Source organism: Branchiostoma lanceolatum, chromosome 11, assembly GCF_035083965.1.
Source record: "Branchiostoma lanceolatum isolate klBraLanc5 chromosome 11, klBraLanc5.hap2, whole genome shotgun sequence".
Taxonomy (NCBI): domain Eukaryota; kingdom Metazoa; phylum Chordata; class Leptocardii; order Amphioxiformes; family Branchiostomatidae; genus Branchiostoma; species Branchiostoma lanceolatum.
In genome coordinates this window covers 7672983-7695422 of record NC_089732.1, presented here as the reverse complement: position 1 = coordinate 7695422, position 22440 = coordinate 7672983, and the positions used below count along the sequence as shown (strand labels likewise).

The window sequence follows — 22440 nt, the reverse complement described above, 5'->3', positions numbered from 1 at the left end:
AGTAGTTCCCGTGGAAATGAACGACAGCGCATGCGCACTGGATCAATGTAAGTCAGTTGAGTCGTCGAATACTAGTATTGCGGCCAGGATTTTATTTTGACAACTACTCTTGTTGTTTTGATCTCATATTGCTTCTGGTCTGAAATTTATCATGTCATACTTCACCAAAAAACAGTTGCTCAAGCAATCGGATATGCTTTTGCTTGATCCACTAGTGCTGCTGAGTAACTGTTTTTTGGCGTATCTTATTACCTGGATGTCTAACCTTCATCAATATAATAATAATAATAATATCAGGTGTATTTGCAGCCAGTGCCACAGGCAGGTACCCAATGTGTAGGGTAATGAGGCTGTTTAACGTGTTCGAGGCACCTCCTCGAGCACGGAACCCCCGTTTTACGTCCCTCCCGGAAGACGATTTCGTGGAAAGCTTCGTGAGGCTACAGCAATCCGGACGTCCTTGGTTGGTCCCCCATCCAAGCACTGTCCGGACCGCGCGTTGCTTAACTTCCGAGATCGAGGGATCGGGTGTATCCAACGCGCCACGCGGCCGTCAAGGTTTGTCATTTTTTACCTTTTACCATTCTTTACATTATAAGTTGTCTGTTGTTTATAATGTACTGTTCTTGTCTGCCCCTGGTCAACTCCAGCTATACAACAACACTCTCTCCAAGCTCTGATTCTGCTGGACCCCCTGATCCCACCCCCATGTTTCTGCGGAGGTTCGGAAAGACCATCGCTGCCACCACTGACAGTGCGCACCTACCAGGCAGGACCGGCTGAACCAACTCTCCGCTCCAGGGTACTGGACATGTTCCCGTCCCCAGAGCACCTGGCAACCATGTTGATTGACGTCATGGAGGCTTACGGCTGGAAGTCAGCCTATGTGCTATATAACAAGCAGTCGGGTAAGTGGGATTTGTTAGGATATAATATATAAAGTTAACGAGTATGATACAGATTTATAACAATTGTAGAGGAGAGCGGGCACCGATTTACGAAGCTTCACAATAGGATTGGCCAGCCGCCAAGATCAACAGATTTTCAACACTATTCAGTACACAAATAACCGTACAAAAGTGTGGCTGACTGAAAATAATTTCTTTCATATTCAGAGTTCTATCGATGCATTGAAGCCATGGAGAACATCGTGACAACGAGACGGTGGTACACGTGGTTCAGGGAAGTTCCCGCTAAGGTTGCCACCCAGGCCGATAGAGACTCGGTGGACGCCATCTTGTCTGATGTCAGAACATCCGGAAGGATCCATGTCGTGATGATGACGGATGATGACGTCATTGACGCCATATTAGAACAGGTAACGTTTTATTGACCCAGGTAAGGGAATAAGCCATATAATTTCAAACTTTCCATTGAATTACCATAAACTTTTGAGTTAAGTATGCTGGTTATGAAAAAGGTCATTGGACCATGTTTTATTGTTTTATCGCACAGTCTTTGGTCTATACATCTAAACCTTTCCTGTATTTTACCTTTGCTCAGGCTTTCCACAGAATGCTGCTGACGTCACAAAGCCATTGGATCATCACAAGCTTCGTGAGTACTGCTAGAAGGAGTAGTGGTAACAAATAAGATGCAGAAATGAGGTGGGTGTACGGGGGGAGGGGTGGAGAAACGTTTACAAAGAAACGAAGGGTTTGGGGCTTATTTCATACTTGTGTGGGAGGTGTTTATTTTTTCAAGGGTATTATTTGTGTCCTTGATGTATGTTGATCTCATAACTTAAATATGTTTATCTTGTTCTAAAAGGATGCCAGTCAGAAACAACTGGACAGTTTTCGTCATAGTGGAGCACGGTTCACGTTACTTCGCCAGTATCCTGAAAGTGCCACAAAAACTACCCCAAACTGGTCTGACCCGATGCTGACCGTCGGGAACCAGTCTGCACCGCATCTGAACCGATCGGAGGAAACACCAAACCGGTCAGATCCGGAACGGACCGGTGAAACACCATCCGCGACGGAACTGGACCGGTTCGAGCTGGGTGGGCCTGGCCAAAACCTGTCCAGACTGGACCGGTGTAAGGATTCATTGTCCAACACAGCACGACTTGCCCGGGATTCAGTGGCCGTCCTGGCGGATCTACTATCCTCTTTGGAAGAGCAAGACACCAACAGACCATCTGAAGGCTGGCGGACACTGGAAAACTGCAGCCGACAAAATCAAAGTTCTAAGGTGGGTCTGAATGCGTATGGATGCTCAAAAGAATACCATTGCGGCATCTGTTCTTCAACATGTTCCATCTTTATTTAGATGAATTATTTGTGGAGAAAAAATCGAATATTTGACTGTCTTGACACAAAAGGTGGATGACAGTCGTCGTACATTTTACTTCTCAGGTGACGTTTCGTGGCGCCAGCGGGGACGTGTCGTTCGACGACTGTGGCAGGAGAACTGACGTCACCATCTACATCCGCGAGTACAGCGACGGTCAAGAGAAACAGGCAAGAAGACATAAACTGCGCATTCTATCTTTTCTGAATTTTGGTATTTCATTTCCCTTTTCTCTTTCCTTTCAAACTCTGATTTTCTTCATCAGAATTTCTTCCTTGCTGTTCGTCCTGCTCTTCTGTATCAAAAGGTCACAATATTCTCAGCTATGTTTTCATCTTTTGGGTTGCAGGTAGGGTTCTGGACGGCAGATGGCGCTGTTGACATGAACACCACCATTTCGTACGTGCAGATGAACGGTCTTCTCGGTGGACGGCACTTCCAGGTGTTTGGGAGACTGGTGAGTAAGGAATGCACACGGGGTCAACTGATTGGCGTACAAGAATTCAATTATGTTTCAGACGTTGAAAGTGAGCACCTGCAAAACTACGCCCTTTCACCAAGATATAGCAATCTACGATGTTTACTCATCAAAGCATACTGTATTTCGGTAGACTCTATCCCTTCTTTCTGTGCATTCCAGTGTATTCCGGTAAATAGGCGGGCCCCTCTTGTGTGTACACTGCAGCCAAAGTAGAGGTGTCGACGTGCATAGCCAAAATAGGCGTGTTCGTCTGGTAAGATAGGTGTGTTGACGCAGCGAAAGTAGGTGTGTGTTGCTCATTGTACCTGTCGGCCACGGTGAATTTCTGGTAAAATGTTGGGCCAAAAAAATATTTTCTAGACCATCTTCCCTTTCAGAGCAAACCCTGGATCATGGAGAGGAAACACGCCGAGGCGGAGGGCCTGCGCGGGCGGCACCGGTACGAGGGCTTCATGCTGGACCTGACCGACATGCTGGCGGCTCGGTTAAACTTCACCTGGAACCTAACCATGGGGGCCAACTACAAAGGCGCAATAGAATCGGGAGAGGTGGGTTATAGTCGCTAAAGGCGCGGTGAAATTCTTCGTAGGCCGTCCTACGATTCTAAAGCCCCTCTCTCTGGATCCGCGGCACGCTGGCGGCGTCGCTGCGGCTGATCATTTACATAGCACTCAACGCATTTCATCGAGAAAAAACTAATATCTTTAATCTTGTTGTCTTTTGGGTCATAATGTTACTTGTACGTTTTGAATGATATTCCCATTATAAAGTTAAGGGAAACACAAGTCCAATTTAGGATACAGCGAAGCCGCCAGCGTGCCGCGGGTCCAGTGAGAGGGGGGCTTAATTTCGTATACTGATTTTCAAGCACGCTGTGACAGAGTCAACCGCCAACAGGGATCTAACTTAGCTATAGTTTTGCCAGGCAGCCGGGTGATTAAGACACACAGCATTAATATTGACCTAATGTATCCAACTACTTTCGAGAGCAAAACATGTTGTTTTTCCTCATCCTTTCTCGTGATTTTCGTGGTGTCGAATGGTCGAGTGGCTAGACCAGCAGACACGACACGAGATTGAGATGTCACGGGTTCAATTCCTGCCATTCCTGACTGGGCTGGACGTTGTGTCCTTGGGAAAGACACTAAACACGACTTTATTCACTCCGCCTACGTGTAAAATTTGGTATCTGACTTCAGTTAACTAGTTGGGAAGGTAAAAGCGGGCGGTGGAAGGAGTGGGATGGGCTCCGCTTTCCGACACTGTCCCCTAAACACAGTGGATAACAACCCACTTCCCCTACGGCCTCCCTTTTCACCTCACCTTCCTTATCTTTATCTTTTCTCTTGGTTGCAGTATGATCTGGTGCTGTTCCCAATGTCCATGCGCTCCCACCGTCTGAAAACGATGCAGCTCTCCATCCCTCTGCGTACGCGCGGATACTTCTTGACCATGAAGAAGTCGGACCGTCGTCTTCCGGGCATGTTCCAGTTCATGGCGCCATTCTCTAAGAAGGTAAGAAAGCAAGTAATACCTTTGCATCGGCAAAAACTATTTAAGTATAGAAATACCTTCTGTTCAACTTAATCATGTTCTTCCTTTAGTCATTATTATCTTGCATGGCTGGTATAAATCGTAACATTCTAACAGGTCTATTCCATTATTACAAGTTTATTCTGATTATCATAGATTTGTATCCTTGTTGTCAATCCGCAGTTTTTACTTGGTATTTGTTTTTACGTCTAAGATCTGATACATCTGTACTTTGTTTTGTCAGTCTCCTACCAGCGCCTGACGCCTACGCAGAGCATGACTTTCCCATTTTTGTGGGCGTGGCCTTGATCTACTCAGTAACCAGCATTCAGCCAATCAGAGAATCTCCTAAATGTTTTCGTTAGGTAAAGCCGATTCTCTGATTGGCTGATATCTGCTCAGAGGTCACGCTCACAAGTGAAAATCTCAGCCCGGTATAGCAGAGCCTCCCAAGGTACGGTACAGGCCGCAGGTGAGGCTCTACGTAGGAGAATGCTTTTTGTCAGTCTGTGACTGTACTTGATAAAATTGTTTAGCAGCTCAGAGCCATCTTTTGTACGATCGTTCTGGCCGTAGGTCTGGCTGTGTTTTGTGGCCGCCATCGTGTCCGTTAGCCTGGTGCTGTCCGTCAACAATCGCTTCAACCCGAACAGTAGTAAACCTGTACATCTCCCTCCATTGGGAAGTTCTGATCACCAGGTACTAGTGTTACCGGGCACGCCATGGGTAAAGGAGCCTGTCTTCGTGCACCGCCGGAGGAAATGTACTCCCGAAACAGTGCGTTCGCTTGGACTGGCACTGAACCTCGCTGATTTCTCCCCAGTGGAAAACACTCCGCATGCAGAAGAGAAAGTACACCAGTTCTATTCAATTCTGCGTCCACTGCTCGACAGCTTGCTACCATTCAAGAGGGGGAAAGTCACCTCCAGGGACAAGGAGTGGATTACCCCACGTATCAAAGGACTGATAAGAGAGAGGCAGAAAGCCTTTATGTCAGGAGACACTACCAGCTTCAAACGTCTACGTAACAAGATACAACACTACATGAAGTCAGCTAAAAGATCTTTCTACGAGAAAGAAGTAGACCATCTAAAACACGGTGACACACGCAAGTGGTACAGTCTTGTGAAGTCCTTGATGGGAGCTCCGAAGAAGAGAGAAGGCAGTTTGCCGACCCCTGGAATAGACTGTGATTCACTGAGTGAACACTTCTCGTCCGTTTGGTCGAATGTTACCCGTGACATACCGAGCACTGCAGACGTCTCGGACCAGCTTTCCACTGGATCATTGCCAGAGCTCAGTATAGGGCAGGTTAAACTCCAACTCAGAAAGCTCAATCCACGCAAAGCTACCGGAGACGACCACATTCCGATATGGATTCTGACTACTTTCCATGAGGAACTTGCTCCTGTGCTATGTAACATCTACAACTCCTGTCTACAACAGGGCATATTCCCTGAACAATGGAAGTCGGAGTTGGTCGTTCCAGTACCGAAGACATCTAAACCCAAGGGCCCTGAAGAATACAGGAGGATTTCCCTTACCAGCTGTCTAGGTAAAGTACTGGAATCGTTTGTCCGTGTGCTGTTACAGAGAGACACTGACCACCTGATCCATGGCTCCCAACACGGGTTCAGGCCGGGGAGATCAACTGTGTCAGCCCTCAACCACATTACGCAGACCTGGCACGACGCGCTCAACAATAAGCCAAAAATGGATGTACATGTGTCATTCATCGACTTCAGCCGGGCGTTTGATACAATTGACCACGGCAGTCTTTTGCATAGCTTGGCAATAATGGGGGTGAGACGGGACTTGTGGTGTTGCTTGCGCAGTTACCTGAGTGACCGTGTACAGCGTGTCAGGTGGGGTTCGCGTGTCTCCTCGCCACGCCCAGTACTCGCCGGAACACCTCAGGGTGGGATCATCTCGCCATCTCTGTTTGTCCTGGCTATGAACAGTCTTGACAAAGGCATCCCGATCAGTGTAGCCCCAGTCAAGTACGCAGATGATCTGACAAACACAGAACTGCTCATGGGATCACTACCAGGCCAGATGCAACCTGCCATTAACGAAGTTGACTCTTGGGCAAAATCCTACAGTATGGCAGCTAACGTTAAAAAGACCAAAGACATGGTCATTAGTTGTCGCAAGGAGGCAGTGAACCCCCCTCCGCTTACTCTGAACGGGGAGAGGGTCGAGCGAGTGAGGAAATTCAAACTCCTCGGTGTGATAGTCAGTGATGACCTGTCGTGGGGCCCACACATTGACTACATATTGTCCAAGGTCCGCCCTCGGCTTCACTACCTGCGACTGTCGAAACGAGCCGGGCTACCAGCAGACGTACTTCTCGACATCTACAAGGCATTCATCCGCCCAGTACTGGAGTACGGCTCACCGGTGTGGGGAGGTCTACCCCGCGGTCTGGCTGAAGAGCTGGAGAAAGTCCAGAGGTCCTGTTGTAGGATCATCTCTATACCCTACGAACAGCTACCTACCTTGGAGTCCCGGAGACGAGAGGCGACAACACGAGAACTCAGAAGGGTGGTGGCTGACCCCACCCATCCTTGCCATCAGTTCCTGCAGCCGGCCACTGAGTGTCAGTACCAGCTGCGTCGGGCTCCCCGTTTTAAGCTGCCATTGAGCCGGTCCAACAGACATTCGCAATCGTTTATCCCCAGGGCCCTTGCCATGTTGAATCACAATTAACGCACTATATCCCATATGCATCAACTTTCGTATGACGTCTGCCTAACTCATCGTGCAATTATTGTATAGTTAATGTCTGTAATTTGTAATTTTAAGCAAAATTGTTATATATGAATTTTAAGTATGTTTTCAGAATTGGATAACATTTTTAAATATTGTTGATAACGAAGTTTGTAAACACCAACACAATTCAGGCTAAATGCCTGCAAGGTGGTGATTCAATAAAGTTCAAAGTTCAAAGTTCAACGAGTGGGGAATTGCGGCCGCGCGGGGGGCTGTTGCACAGGACCAAGCCGACAACCTCAACCTCCCGAACAGCCTCTGGTGGGTTCAGATCAGTTAGATAACAATTTGTGTGTGTCTGTGTGTGTGTGTGTGTGTGTGTGTGTGTGTGTGTGTGTGTGTGTGTGTGTGTGTTCTGTTCTGTTCTGCTATGTCCTGTTCTGGTCTGATTATGTTTTGTTCTGTTCTGGTCTGTTCTGTTCTGTTTTACTTTTAGGTCCACATGGGGCGCGGCTGTGGGCCAGGGCCCGGAGTTCCTGCCGCGGTCGTACGCCGGGAGGGTGGCTGCCGGGACCTGGTGGTTCTTCGTGCTGGTGGCCATAGCATCTTACACTGGTGAGTAAGGCCGAGGTGAAAAAAGAAGCAAACATGATATGAAACATGTAACATGCCAAGCGAATTCGAGGTTAGGAATGTTATACTACGCACAAAGTGAGAAAAGGTGAGAAAACAAGAGACCTGGCCTATCCTTTCTTTAAGATTTTAACCAGTGCACAAAATAATGGGACTGTAATGAGAAAATATCAAAAATCTTTCTCGAGGAATCCTTTGCAACTAGCTTCACGCATTTTTATTCATAAACCAGGTGATCTCGATTCACACTTTTAAAAAGCCAGTCCTTTGGTTATTATGTCATTTTATTTAGCGTAAAGCCTTGTCGAGAACTGCCCCATCCCCTCATGCAGGCCCCTCTATGATAGCTGCGTTCTCAGTGAAAACAAACCATTTTGCAGACAGTCATGCCTTCAAGTACCAGCGTTATCAACCTAGGATTGAGGTGTTTCAAAATTGCTGGGTTTTTTTCAAGATCTTTATACTCGCAGAGTGGATTTAAGTACAGTATGGGCATCCCACTAGATAGCTTTAAACAACGCTTACAGCTAGATATGCGAGGTGTGACAGGTCGATCAGTGTAACGCTGGTGTGTGTTATGCATGGCAGATATACCGACTATAAAGATACAGATATTGACGCTAAGTGTTTTCTTTCAGCCAACTTGGCGGCCTTCCTCTCTCAGTCCTCTGCTCAACAGCAAATAAAGACCCTGTCTGACCTCGCAGAACAGACGGATGTTCCTTACGGGACCTATGATGGTTACAGCATCGTGGAGTTCTTCCAGCAGTCACAGGAAGAGCCATTCAAGACCCTCGGAAAGTACCTTACGAAGAATGCAGGTGAGGTCTCTTACGTGGCTTATATTTCATCATATTTACTTTTGTCCGGATCCTTGCATTGAACACTAAGAAGCCCCATTGATGAGATGCCTAGCCCTTCATCTATCGCAACGTCTACAAGAATGTCCGGCGCTATCTTTTTCTTCGCTTGTTTCCAGGCTAAATGAGTAAAGACATCTAAATCAGTGAGGGAATCAAAGTAAATTGTACACACAGTAACACACCTGTCATACCAACAAGCGAACAAAACTAGCTGAACATGAACTGAATGAAGAAATAACGATTTCTTGTCGTAAATGTAACCGCAGTGAAAACGAATAACCCGTGCATTGTTGTGCTTTCTTTTAACAGATGAGGTTCTGACTGTCAAGTCCCGTCAGGCCATGGACCGGGCTATTGAGGGTAATTACATCTTCATCTCTCCCACCACCTACGAGTACGAGATCCTCAAGGAGAGGTGTGACATGGTCATCCTCACCGCCGAGTACTTCTTTAAGTATCAGGTCGCACTTCCGTTTCCGCTTGAGTCACCTTACGTGTCAGAGGTCAACCTGGCGCTGATGAAGATGGCGCAGGATGGGGAGATGGACGTCCTTGAGAACAGGTTCGTCATTGTCGTCTTGACCTTATAAGGAGGTTCACAAGTGCGCACGCGCAAGGTCAAAGGTGAATGCCCCTGAGACATAAAAAACACATCCGACATGGTTATGCAAATCGACCGACGGAGCCTGGATATGTCATAAAGCATGGTCGAGACAAATTTACAAGACATGGGCCTTCACCTTTGATCTTCTGCCTTAGTAATTTCTCGTTACACTAAAATGCGAACCTGTCCGTATTTGCTTGAAACTACTTATTTCTAGTTTTCGAGTGGATGTGTAGAGAAGAAAATACTTGCTTATTGGCTCTGCCATATATTATTAGAGTTTCATAGTACGACACTTGCATACACCTTTGGTAATTTATAATATGACTATCTCAATCGTATAGGTGGTTCAACAAGAAGAAGGATCACTGCAAGTCTGACGCGGCCGGGGCGACAGGTGTTCTGGGGATGGACAACTTCGGTGGACTGTTCTACTTCCTAGTGATGGGCATGGGCGGCGCCATGGCGGTGTTTTTCGTAGAGTGGATCTGGTTCATGTTTAGACCCCCGAGTGACGGGTCTATCTCTTCGTATTCAGAGACCAACAAGAACAACAAAAATAACAAAAATAACAATGCATCGGCTGTCTAAGGTTGGAAAACGATTGAGCAGCAAGAAATGTTGTTTTCTGTTTGTTCGACAGATGTTTGGAAAACTCTGTTTGCTGCACTATGGAGTCCGTGTCTAGGAAAGTAAATTCCTGTAGTCAATTTTCACACCAAAGAAACCCCAACGCCTCCTTGCGGCCTGACCAGGAGTGTCAAGATTTGTTCATTGGAGAATATTATGATATCGTCTTGAAAACTTTAGACTGCTCTTTCTTATTTTTTTTCTTTAATATTCAGTCAGTGAAAGACACCTCAATGGGGAGATGACGCTGTGACAAAATAGTTTCATATCAGTGAATAAAAAGACTCTTTGTACACAACCAAGTGATTTATTCAACCGACGCTTCGTTGACCATCTGTCACCTTTCTCAATGCAATTCTGACTGATGAATAAATCACTTGGTTGTAAATCACTTGGTTTTGTACAAAGTGCATTTCATGCAGTGACTTACTAACCTGATGAAACTATATCTCGTCACAATAACTTTGTAGTCTATATGCTAGTGCTTGAAATGGCCGGCCGCGGCAACTTAAATTTGTTGAATTGAGAGATTCTATCAACTCAGGGTTTCTTCCTACTGTTTGAGCTGAGACAATTTAAAGGTTATTGGCAAAAAATATTGTTGCGTTACGCATCAACAAATATGTCACAGAATGCCTGAACTCAGATCCGCTGTCTATGTGTAGCTAGCTAGTTGTTTTAAACTAATCGTAAATATTTCCATTTAATTCAATAGACTTGAAGGTAGCTAGAACTTCGTCTGTAATTGCTGATCAGATGTCATTTCTTCATATATATATACATAACGATCATATGATATATATGAAAGAAGAACATCCATAAAACTTAAATACCTTGAACATATGTAGCGTTATCGATATGTGTGGTAAGTATGATGGAATGAAAATGATGTGCAATATTGAGTATTAATGTCACGATGTTACTGGATAGGGAATGAAGAGTTAACACCCCTACTTGTGCTTTTATGGTTTGGGCCACACTGAATTGATTCATGGATGTTACATTTGCACAACTTTTGATACGGGAGAAAATTTTAAAAAATCACGAATTTTCGTCAATTCGGCTGCTCCAGGATTCTATGTTCCTCTGTAGGGATATACACACTGGGAAGGGGGACAAAGAACAATGAGGACTTGTTGCTTGCTTGTTGTACCATGTTCTGTGGTTCAATTTTATATAATTTTGTAAAAATTCCATTTGAGTAGTTTAGGGGAGGCCCCCGAAAAGCCGTATAGGCTTCTGGCCTCCCCTGCATGTATTCTTTGCTCTATTTATCTTTGTTTTATATTGTACATATGCGAATGAACAATAGATAATTTGTGTTACCTGAGCTTTGTATTCCTGCAGTTTAAAAATTTGAGCAGCATTTTTCTTTTTGCTTGATTTTCTACCCTCTCGCATTAGTTTCTAAAGGATGTCATCCATAGAATTAGATTAATGTGGCCTTATAGACGATCCAGTACAATTTTGGGGTGAGAGGAGAAAGGTCGTGCAAATGACATTTGACCTTTGTTTTACACATACCTGTCATTATATTTAATAATTATAATATATATATGACCCAACCGCTTGTACGCACAAAATATGGAAAATTAACGGTTGACATGCATAGATTAGAAAGTGGATTTTGAGAAAGAAGATACGACTAGCGGCACCAATCTTCCAAGAGTTTCAACTTGAGAAGCTCTTCTCTCAATTTCTTCCAAACCTAAGTATATAACTATTGATTGACGTTAAATTCCCGACGTAACATTCCGATTACATCTTTTATCTGCAAACAATAAAAGAAAACTTCGCAATTAAGTTGAATCAACTGTGATTCTTTTACTTTAATTACAATAAGCTACAGTCACCACTTGTTTCAAATGTGTATAAGATATAGGTGTTGTCCTATCACGTGACCTTCATCCTTTGCAACTATTTTGACAAAAGGTTTAATTTGATATAAAGTATCCTTACATATCCGTACATCTGCTTGGAGATTTCGGCTAAGATCTCAAAGTAGATGTTGGGTTGAAAGATCGTAATGTTTTCTGAGTGACAGCCGGGCCTCCCTGACAGTCCCTTGCCCCAAAAGAGCAGGTGAGAAGTTGGGTAAAAGGCAAGAGTTATCAAGGGAAAACGGATGGTGTCCACGTATATCCTTAACCTACTCATTATTTACAAGATATGCTGAAAACAGGAATGTAGGTGGCGCTTCGATTGGCGGACATGGTGTTACATGGGCTCCTCGCGCGGCGCCTACAAATCGACAACTAGCGTCTTAAAGGTCATTCTATATGTATGCAAAGATCTCTGGAGCTATTTGGTAAATTTTTCACTGACCTTATGCCTTATGTCTTCTAAATCTTCACATGTTACAAGAGAGGATCACATACCCTATCATAGCCTAATCTGCAGTACCGCCCCCGGCCGTATCATGAAAAAAGACGAAGGAGACCGTCAAATTGCCAAATTTCGTTCTTTTCAGGAATGGGGAAATCATAAAAGACTCGCAAAGGGGTTGGACGTTTTGAGGCTTATTTGACATTGAACGTGAAACTGTGAGCACGTAAAACAAAGTATTGTGATATTTTAGATATTTCGCCAAAAATGCAACGGAATATCAGGTCATGAATTATATGTTTCCTTTGCATTTCACCTATAGATGCAGTTAAGTGTAAATTTCCTGTAAATATTCACTTTTTGAAAGGCTACCACATCCAAGTTCAATAGTAATATATGAAACAAGATGACGTTGAACAAATGTAACGGTGTTCATGTCTGTTTATTGATCAATAGATCCAATTTCCTTTCAAAATGTAGTGATGTGTTAGGCTGCAATTGTGAATACTATGGTGCTTATCATAATCTATTCATGTGATATGCTGGTAGCTAAGATATGAAGTTGCTTTATCGGTAAAATGCCTTTTACATGTGAAATAGTATACATCATGATGTACCATAATGTCATAGAAATAGTTAATTGATGTAATTCGGTTAATTCTGCTGCTGGAATACTGATGTTGCACTGATGTTTCATAAAGAATGCACCATATCAGACCACAAACAAAAGTTTCAGAGGCACAGACCTTAAAGAGAGCTACTCCGGACAACAGGCGTGATAATTCTTGAGCATGTAGTTCTTTCAGAATTACAAGCCACCAAGTACAGCCTACCAAGTCTAGTGCAAGATGGCTATGCTTCAAGATCGGTGGTTGCCTTAACTAAGGTAACATGTTGTCTTAAAACTACTACTCCCATGACTGGGAGTATACGAAAGATAAACAGGAAAGGAGCATTGTGTAATATTTCGTGGTGATTATGGTAGAACTACATATATATACTTAATATGTTCTTTCCTCATAAGGTAGTAGTGAGCTCTCTAGCTTTAATTCAACAGTAACCATATTGTCTGGATGGATACAGTACTACGGAGACACAAGACTGACGCCATCTGGTAGCTGTCATTCCATAGGTACAACTTACCCCAAGAAATTTCATACCTGAGGCCTGGAGTAGCTCACTGTAATCTCTGTGACTCTGAATGTTTTGTTTGTGGTCTGATATGGCGCATTGCTTATAAAACATCAGTACAACATAAGTATTCCAGCAACAAAAGTCACCGAACTACTGTGATAAACTATATCTATGGCATAAGTACATAATCAAGTAAAACATATATGATATATAAAATGCGATTCCCAACAAAACAAATTCATGTACATATCTTGGCTAGCAGCCATATCTAAATGAATAGATTATGATAATGACCACCATGGACCGTTGAACTGTTAAGGGATCCAAACATCTTGCATCTTTTTGAAAGGAAATTGCATTTGAATCTGCTGATAGATACCGTTGCAACTGTTGAACGTCTTCGTGTTTCATAAAACACAATTAAACTTTGAATGTGGTAATCTTTTACAAAGCGAAAATGTACAGGAAATGTAGACTCGAACACTTTTATCGGAAATGCAAGGGAGACATGTGATTTATGACCGAATGTTCCATTAGATTTTGGCGAAATGTCTAAAATATCGTAATTATCGGTTTCACATGGTCGCAGTTTCACGTTCAAGGTCAAATAAGCCTCAAAACTTCAAACCCCTTTGCGAGTCTTTCATGATTTCCCCATTCCCGAAAAGACGGAAATTTGGCAATTTGACGGTCTCCTTTGTCACTTTTCATGATACGGCCGGGAGCGGTACTGCAGATTAGGCTCCAATAGGGTATATACTTTCGTCTTGTGAAAATGCGATGATATTCAAGGAATTTCATTTAAGCTATTGAAAACTCAACCAAACTGGTCCAAAAATCTTTACATACATTAAAAATGACCTGTAAGACTTTTCCAAACACGCGTTGGCCATGCAAGGGTCGATTTTTGTGGTGCTATGGTGGAGCTCATGTCACAGTATTCGAAGCGCCGCCTATATTTGTGAACACATCAAGTTTTGTCCGTAATAAGTAATCTCAATAGGATATAAAGAGAGGGGCCCTAACATAAGACGTTCCATAACATAAGACGGATTTTTATTGATCTTAGTATGCATAAGTACGCTATATATCATTTTTATTATGTTTTACCAGAGGGACTAGAGTGAACGGTTGAATATGGTACTTTTTTTTACACTTTTGTCACATTCCTGTTTGACTAACGTTCCATACATAGCTTTATATTTGGTGCGTATATTATTTCCTGTAGCTTAAAATACCGACAAAAAACCAGCCATCACACAAACAAACACACACAATTCATGGAGACTTGTAAACGTTCGATTTATTTCAATCTAGTTGTGCAACAATTTAGCAATATACAATGTAAACTGACTGACTGACTACCTACAAACATGGTTAACAACTATCAAAGTGCTACTCTCTATACATGTTCTATTGAAAACTCTGTCGGGCCACAACAATTTCGTAACTTGGTTCTCACATTTCCCAAATTCATTTTTCATATCAATTAATATCCTACAATTACCGCATCAGAATTTTGATATGTGCATCACTATAACTGTTATATACATACATACATGCACGTAATGTTAAAACAACGTTTGAAAATATGTTTACATAGATTGCAGTACGGATTTTTACCTTCCTGGATACAGAGGTTTTTATTGCCTGGCTATTCAAAGAACCAAGATGAAATAACATAATCTCCAAGCTGATTCAACGGTTGCGAAGAACGTATCCAACTGGCAGAAGACCGCCGGTTGCAATAAAAAGTTCTTCTGCCAGTTGGATACGGTCTTCGCAACCGCTGGATCTGCTTGGAGAATAGAAGTAACCATGGACTCAAAACTTTTATACAAATGTATGTTCAATTCTTCTAATAGAGTTGATGTCTGTAAACAGTGATGGCTCTACTGTTTTGAAGCTTCGTCAATTCACTGACTTGTAGTTAACATAGTCGGAAAGTTAAGTTACCAGCCATAACCATAAAACAGGCCTATAATTGTCCTTCCAACACTCCGATTTGTATGATTAATGTTGAAAACTGGTTTGAACTACAGGAAGTACTATAATGTCCAATGATAATCTCTGATCAGAACATATCTAATTTAATTCGATTCATTATAACTTACGAATATTCTATTCAGTCAGTCCTAAAGTACTACATGTACTAATGACATACGTACATCACAAGTAATAGTTCCTTCATACAGACTACAGTTTTAAGATGATCAGAACAAAACCGTAACATTAAGATTACCATTTTTCTTCCCATGTCGAGGTTTATGTTGTTTGAGATCGCCAATCAATAGACGTTGCTCCAGTTACTAAACTACATATAAGTTTTAACTGATTCAAATTTGGTGCCAAAGAAATTTACGTTCACAAGAAGGTTTCATGACTGCCTGATGTCTATTTTGGTGTATCCCAAACCATCAAATGCCTTCAGACACAAAACCAAGGTTCAAATGACCACAGATCTGGCGCTAGATGAAGCGTAGAGACTTCTCTGGTAAAAACAGCCGTCATCACAGGCCACACAGGCTCTTCCTTCATCATGAATCCAGAGGCACATCTCCGGCCACGGCAGCGCCACACACTGACGGGGAGGCGTACTGCACCTAACGTGAACATATATCACGCAATAGATATGAGACAATATAACGTTAGATGTTGTTACTCAATGTTTACCGGTGGGAATTGCTGAGTTTCTGTAAGCCACTCCAAACTGTAGGCACTGTGGGTCAGACAGATGCCTGCAATAATATGAAACAACTTGTGAATAAAAAAGACAGTTAAAAATTCATATACATCATTCAGTAAGATAAGGCAGTTTACCCGGTACCATTATACAAACAAATACAAACAAGTCCCCACTATCCCCTCTCAAACTTTCTTCGCCTGCCGTCGGTCCGTCCACTCGTCACTCGGTACCATCAAACTTGGCATAATTACTGTCCCCAACCAATGGCCCGGGATATCCCGGCCCTGTCATTCTTAAAGTAACCTAAAAACGCGCGAGATTCAACCAAAACACTGACTAAAACACCAAAACTGACCTGGTACCCCTGATAAACATACAGCGCAAGTTGGTTGCATTGGCTTGCGGTTTGTATATAAAACGCTAGAGGGCGCTTCTGTGTGGTCTTGTATTGCGTTCAGCACCAAGGATGGGTATGTCCACATTCCATCCTTCAGACTGCAATACCAATAGTTGGAGTTTCTCAGCGTAAGTATCACACGTTTCTAAAACTGTGCTGCTAAAACTGAGATAAAGCTAGTAGCAGAACCTAAACTGTTTCATTCCAACTGGATTGACATTGGAATGTATACAAGCTTGGAAGAGACTTTTGGTACCAAGCCTACGGTTCAACAATTCTATGACTGTTCAAGGTGTTGTTGCTGTTATTATCTCGCTCATTTACTAATAACCGTCATTATTGAAACATGAAATCTGACCAAAGTATTGTTTTAGATAGAATATTGCCATACTTTACATCAAACTCCGAGTCCTGTTGAGAATCCATATAAGACGCCCGGAACCCCTGTGGTGACTGGTAGTCTATCTGGACGGCTCGCTTCGAGCTGGGCCGGCCGGGTTGCTTCTATCGTTGGGCGGTATCATCGGTGTCTGACCTGAAAAAGATCATGCACATCGTCGCTGGCTTTCATCCACACGGGTTGGTCAGGTGATGGACAAACATTGATCCACCTAACGGCGGGGATGTCTAGCTGTGTGTGCAAAACTGGCAGCATCCTGACCACCCGTAGCTGCAATAATATTTTAACCGTATAGGGGCGCCTTTTAACCGTGTACTAGTAGCGCGGGTTCAACCTCATTATACTGCAGTAATATTTTGAACCGTTCAGGGGCGCTTTCTAACTGTCTATTATCTCAAAATATTAATTAAAGTGCCATGAATATTTATATGACAATTTCGAATTGAAATAGCTTTGCAATGGATTTGGTGCCGGTATACTTTGTAGTATTTCTACGTTTGACCGTGGCTATGCACTTTTAGGCTACCAAAATGATTTTCAAGTGACTTTCAGGAGCATATATCCGAATAAAACAAATCAAGAGTCCTGAAACTTTATAATTAAAGGAAAATTCATTTGGTGAAAAGGCCAGGCAATGTTTAACTGGTATCAATTATTTTCATGTTATCTACAATTTAAGGGTTACTCGCCCATTATACTAGACTAATAAGTAATATGGCTTTAGAAAATTTGAAGATATTCGTCCCAAAAACCTACTGGCCACAGTCCCCTTTTTGATTGTTCATAGGCGAACTGATATCGACCTATAAGGCTTGATTATGAGCTGCTCCCTTGTTTTGAGCTGCTCCCTTGGTGCATCCAAACGCCGTTAATCTGGGGTCGGCAGGTTAAAACACTGGATGTCGGAATTGTCCCTGCCAAATCGGATTCTTGTATTTGTTATCACTTCAAATTTTAATGTTGTCTCCGGGGACCTGGCATCCATTATGCACGATATTTCACGACAGGTAATAGCATTAACTGCAGGGAAATTGTAGGCGCATACCGAAAGCCTGCAAATCAATTTTATAGCTATTATGAATATTTCCGAAAACGGCTTGTCGTATCTAAGCTCCGCTCTCGTCGCATGGGGCCTGGGAAGCGTTTTGTGTGTAGAACTTATAGCTGATGGCAAATCTTCACTACAACCACATACAGTAAATACCACAGCGACTGCACTCAACCTGGAGACTAAGATTCGAGCTTTCATTATTAGCATATATCCTGGGACGCTTATTTGGTACTGAAACATTACACTCATACCTAAAAGTTATTAAATTTAACATCAAGGTCTTTCCTTGTTAAGTGCGTGCGTGTTTGCACGTATTTCTTATGTTTGAACAAACTTTCTATCATCTCTTTTGTGCTAATTTTTTTTTCTCCGACTCTTTCACTTTTACACGCACATGCATGATCTCTCCTGGCCATGGTTGTGTTTTCTACATTAACCCGAATATGTCCGATGATATTAAAACACGACAGAATTCCAAAGGACTCAAAAGTGTCTCTTCATCTACTTTGTTCAATATTACCTAACTTCTGGCCGTGGTAAAGGGAGCAGGCGCTCGTGATGTACTGTACTGAGAGGAAACAGTTGCCAGGAAATCTATTTTTAACATTAACAATTCCAATGAGACACACCCAACGACACTGTCATTATTCGTCGTCCGTTCTAATGCAATGTTGCAAGCCCAGCAAAATGCTACACATTCTGGGAGGCCAACCTTAAAAGCGGTGTTAAGTTCTCTCCTCTATTTTGAACTTTGCAAGACATTCCAAGAAGAGAACACTTTGTCAGGCGTTTCTCAATTGCAGTCTTTTACACGCCCGGAAAATTCCTGCTTTTTGTAAACAAATTCCGAGACATTGTGGCACGCCGTTGAACCGTGCCCATCGTCTGGTGAGGCGCACTTGGCCTTGTGGTGAGACTGACTGAAACCAGTCCGTGGGGGAAGTAGGAGATTAGAGGAGATTATGGCTGATCCGGCCCGGGTGAGGCTTGGGAGGGGCGCAGGTGTAACGAGGAAAGCTTTTAGTGTTATAATCCTGACTTGTCACGGCCGAGTTGAGTTGGGGGAGGTGGTATTAATGTTTGCTGAAACTGTAGTGTAGGCTCACTCAGTATCTCATGCATAACATACAATCTATAGACAGCCAAACACACACACACACACACACACACACACACACACACACACACAGTGAATACATACATATATACACACATACACGCGCACGCACGTAACATATAAATAAGCACACACGCACGCACACCATATACATACGCACACCCTATAACGTTTATGTCATACCTGGGCCATGATAACGTTAGATACGGTGTTTCTGACCGGTCAGCCCTCACGTGGGTTGGCATCATCATCATCATGTCTTGTCCTCGAACTCTGGATCCAGTGACTTGTTACCCTCCCGGTGATCACTGTCTGTTGGGCATCATCCTCGGGTGATACGGAGTACACTGTGTAGTATTCTCTCTCTCTCTCTCTCTCTCTCTCTCACACACACACACACTGTATTCATACATATGCATGCACACACACACACACTGTATTCATACATATGCATGCACACACACACACTGTATTCAAACATGAGCATGCACACACACAGTATTCATACATTATGCATGCACGCACACATTCACACACTGTATACACATGAAAGGTTCAGTTACCATTGATCCGTGTACCCCACCAACACAGCAGCAGTGTCCAGTCACAGGCTGTGATGTCAAACACAAATGTCCAATGAACGACACCGAGCCCCGTTGAAAGTTTAAGTCTCTTTATTGAGATGAGCCCCGACACCTTTTCAAACAACCCCATGTTCCTATAGCACTGATAGCAGAATAACTTACACTTCTGACACTTATTTACAAGACATCTTCCTAAATGTGAGGTTTAAAACCCAGAAGTAAAATCAACAATGAAATACTCAACGGATGAAGGAGATATACAAGGTGTGAAATGACGTGGCAGATTTCGCCAAGATAATTTACACATTAAAAGTCCATAATCACTATCACTAAAAATGATACATAATTCCATGTAACACGAGAATCGCATGGAAAAGTACATGGCTACAATGTTAGGATACTACGGTAGCACATTTTTGTGGGAAGAAATAATTACTGCAGCATTTACTAATAATACACAAAAGGACAATACTATGCAATGGAAGGGTGCGACAACACCACTAACATGTACATGTACTTCTATACAAAGTCGTGTAGTTTTTGTATCCTACAATGTTTCAGAACTGATATTGGTTCTTTTGACCCCCCCCCCCACCTAAAATCTTTATTTCTAAGATTAAGATCATTCTATTTCACAAATGTTCCCCAATGTTTATGTCTAAAATATCAACATGGTAGTACAAGAAGACATGGGTACACATCTGTGTAATGTTGGCATCTATGAAACAAAGTCATGGCACTATACATACTGTTTTCACCCCCCCCCTCCCCCATGGAACTGAGACAAAACAAAATTCAAATAAAAATATTCCTTATCTATTAAGTACATGAAACAGCACCACACAGCTTTGGCCTATTCCATTCTTAACCCCAGGGAAGGTTATAATGAACTGTTATATCCCCATCAATCATATTCCCCATTCCATTTTGACTTGATAAATAATTCTTCCCTTTTCAATTGGCAGTTTGGAACTGCTCCTCCCTAAACAATTAAAATGGAGAAAACGGTCGAGATTAAACATACATGTCCAGGAATTTCAGAACTACTGTGAAAAGTCCTGTGCATTCTGGGAAATATATGGTGCATGCTGGGAAAATGAGAGCTAACGTGAGGTCAGAAAAAAAGGGAAGTACATTTTACTATCTCATGATCATGAGACATTTTCCTATCTAACATTTACAGAGAGCCTTTGTAGACAAAGCATGCTCTGTTCACTATCAAATATAACCTTAGGGTACATGAACACAAATCTACAATATCTAACAAATGGGATAGTCCAGTGCTTCAGAAAGAGCGACCGACGGGCATGGATATGGTAAGGGAGTGGGGCAATGTTTATAGTTCAGATGTAACATTTATACAATTTCCCCAAGTAATCATGTGAATTTTATCCTTTAGTATTGAGAAAGAGAAAACAATGGAGCTGCCCGGATTGGACAGGCTTTAGGGAGAAAATGCAGAGAAGAGAAGATTTTGTTTAAGAAGAGGACAGAAAGATTATATGTACAGGAAATGGACTGTGGAAATCATAGCATAGTCTGAGAACATTCTTTCATTGTTCCCTAACAATTGTGCTGTAAGGCTGTGTAGCTACAAGCATCCAGCTATCAGGCATGTCTTATTTCATCTGTTGAAACCATTAAAGTCAAACAAGTCATTTTGGCAACACTACTGAATCCTATACATTACTAGTATGTAAAACATTCCAATAAAACAGCAACTTTCTTTCTAAAAAGTACAGAAAAAACATTACAACATTGCACCATTTTCCAGTGGCATATCTGCCTACATTATACACTCCATACAGTAAAAGCAGAATACCCAAAACATGTCTTAAAAGTTCCCTTGGCAGAATATACTTTTTTTTTATCTACAGCCCTTACACAATTTATCATTTATGGTAACTAATTCTCAAAAAGATCTTTTATCAGAGTGAAAAATGTACTTTTGAAAAGGTTAAGAAGTTTTGGAGCAAATTTCTATGTTTGGTGCAGGAAAGGACGACTGTAACTGTAAGGAGATGTACAAATAAGACCAGGTTGCACCAGTACAACCACTAATCCCACAAACTGCCACCATATGTGAAAATACTATACATGGCACAGCAGCACTGAAAACAGCATTCCCCCGACACCCCTGCTCTAAAGTGGTAAAGACCCAATGTTCCTAATTTTGCCTGGATAATCCAATTATCAAAAAAATGCTGAATCATATAACAATAATCATCTGTTTACTTACACACTCCTATAACAAAGTTTTATGATAAATTTTTGGCCATGTATTTAAGAAAGCGGACAATTTACCACTGCTGCAGCTAGGCTTATACAACTACATTGTACCTAGCTCGGCATTAAAATTTCATTCATTTCCTAATGTGTGTAAGGTTCCACTACATCAATCATAATGATGGCAGTTCATTTTTTTACCCCATGAGCAGAAAATTGTTTTTTTTATAATCCCATATACAATCTTTGTAGTTCAAACTATCTCTCTTACAAAATTGAGATGTTTTAAATCTACAAGTTCCCACCAAATCTAACCTCAGTGTCTTTTCCAAATCCCCACAACATAGTATACTTTGATGAAGGGAAAGCATTAGAATCATGTCATTTCAAACCGGTTTGAACCAGATTCAACCAGAAACATTCCAGTTTTGACCAGCATTTACAGTAGTACAGATTCTGTGCTAAACCAGACATATCCAACAAATGTTATGACCAAACCAATGATGCACAAACTGGTTGGAACTAGAATCCTCTGGTTTCCGACTGGTTGGAACTAGAATCCTCAGGTTTGCCTAGACCATGGAGTGGTCCACCTTGATCTTGACTGGTAAGGGGCCGGCTTGCTCCTCGGGTGTTTCCTGGGCCGGTACCTCCACCACACTGCCTGGTGCTGACTTCTGTTGGGTGACGATAGTCTCAAGATCTCCATAGATACTCAGCTTCTGTAAACAACAAACAAAGAAACAAACATTCATTTTCTGTTAGAGAA

The 22440-nt window shown here is 42.4% G+C and overlaps 2 protein-coding genes across 2 annotated transcripts in view; one reads left to right on the top strand and one right to left on the bottom strand.

Annotated features, from left to right (window-relative positions):
- Positions 1 to 559: 559 nt before the first annotated feature.
- LOC136445168 (uncharacterized) lies at positions 560 to 11062 on the top strand. Its single transcript, XM_066443036.1, has 14 exons — positions 560 to 908; positions 1116 to 1318; positions 1504 to 1557; positions 1771 to 2196; positions 2361 to 2465; positions 2645 to 2752; positions 3154 to 3324; positions 4133 to 4291; positions 4886 to 6908; positions 7246 to 7342; positions 7518 to 7636; positions 8293 to 8475; positions 8827 to 9079; positions 9466 to 11062. The coding sequence occupies exons 1-14, from the start codon at positions 812 to 814 to the stop codon at positions 9710 to 9712; spliced, it is 4245 nt and encodes a 1414-aa protein (XP_066299133.1). The 5' UTR covers positions 560 to 811; the 3' UTR covers positions 9713 to 11062.
- An 8455-nt stretch (positions 11063 to 19517) lies between these two features.
- Positions 19518 to 22440, bottom strand: part of LOC136445447 (transmembrane protein 59-like) — a 37198-nt gene continuing 34275 nt past the window's right edge. The window contains exon 7 of the mRNA XM_066443475.1: positions 19518 to 22393. Within this exon, the coding sequence (XP_066299572.1) occupies positions 22244 to 22393 (150 nt within the window). The 3' untranslated portion in view covers positions 19518 to 22243. The remainder of the gene's footprint in view (positions 22394 to 22440) is intronic.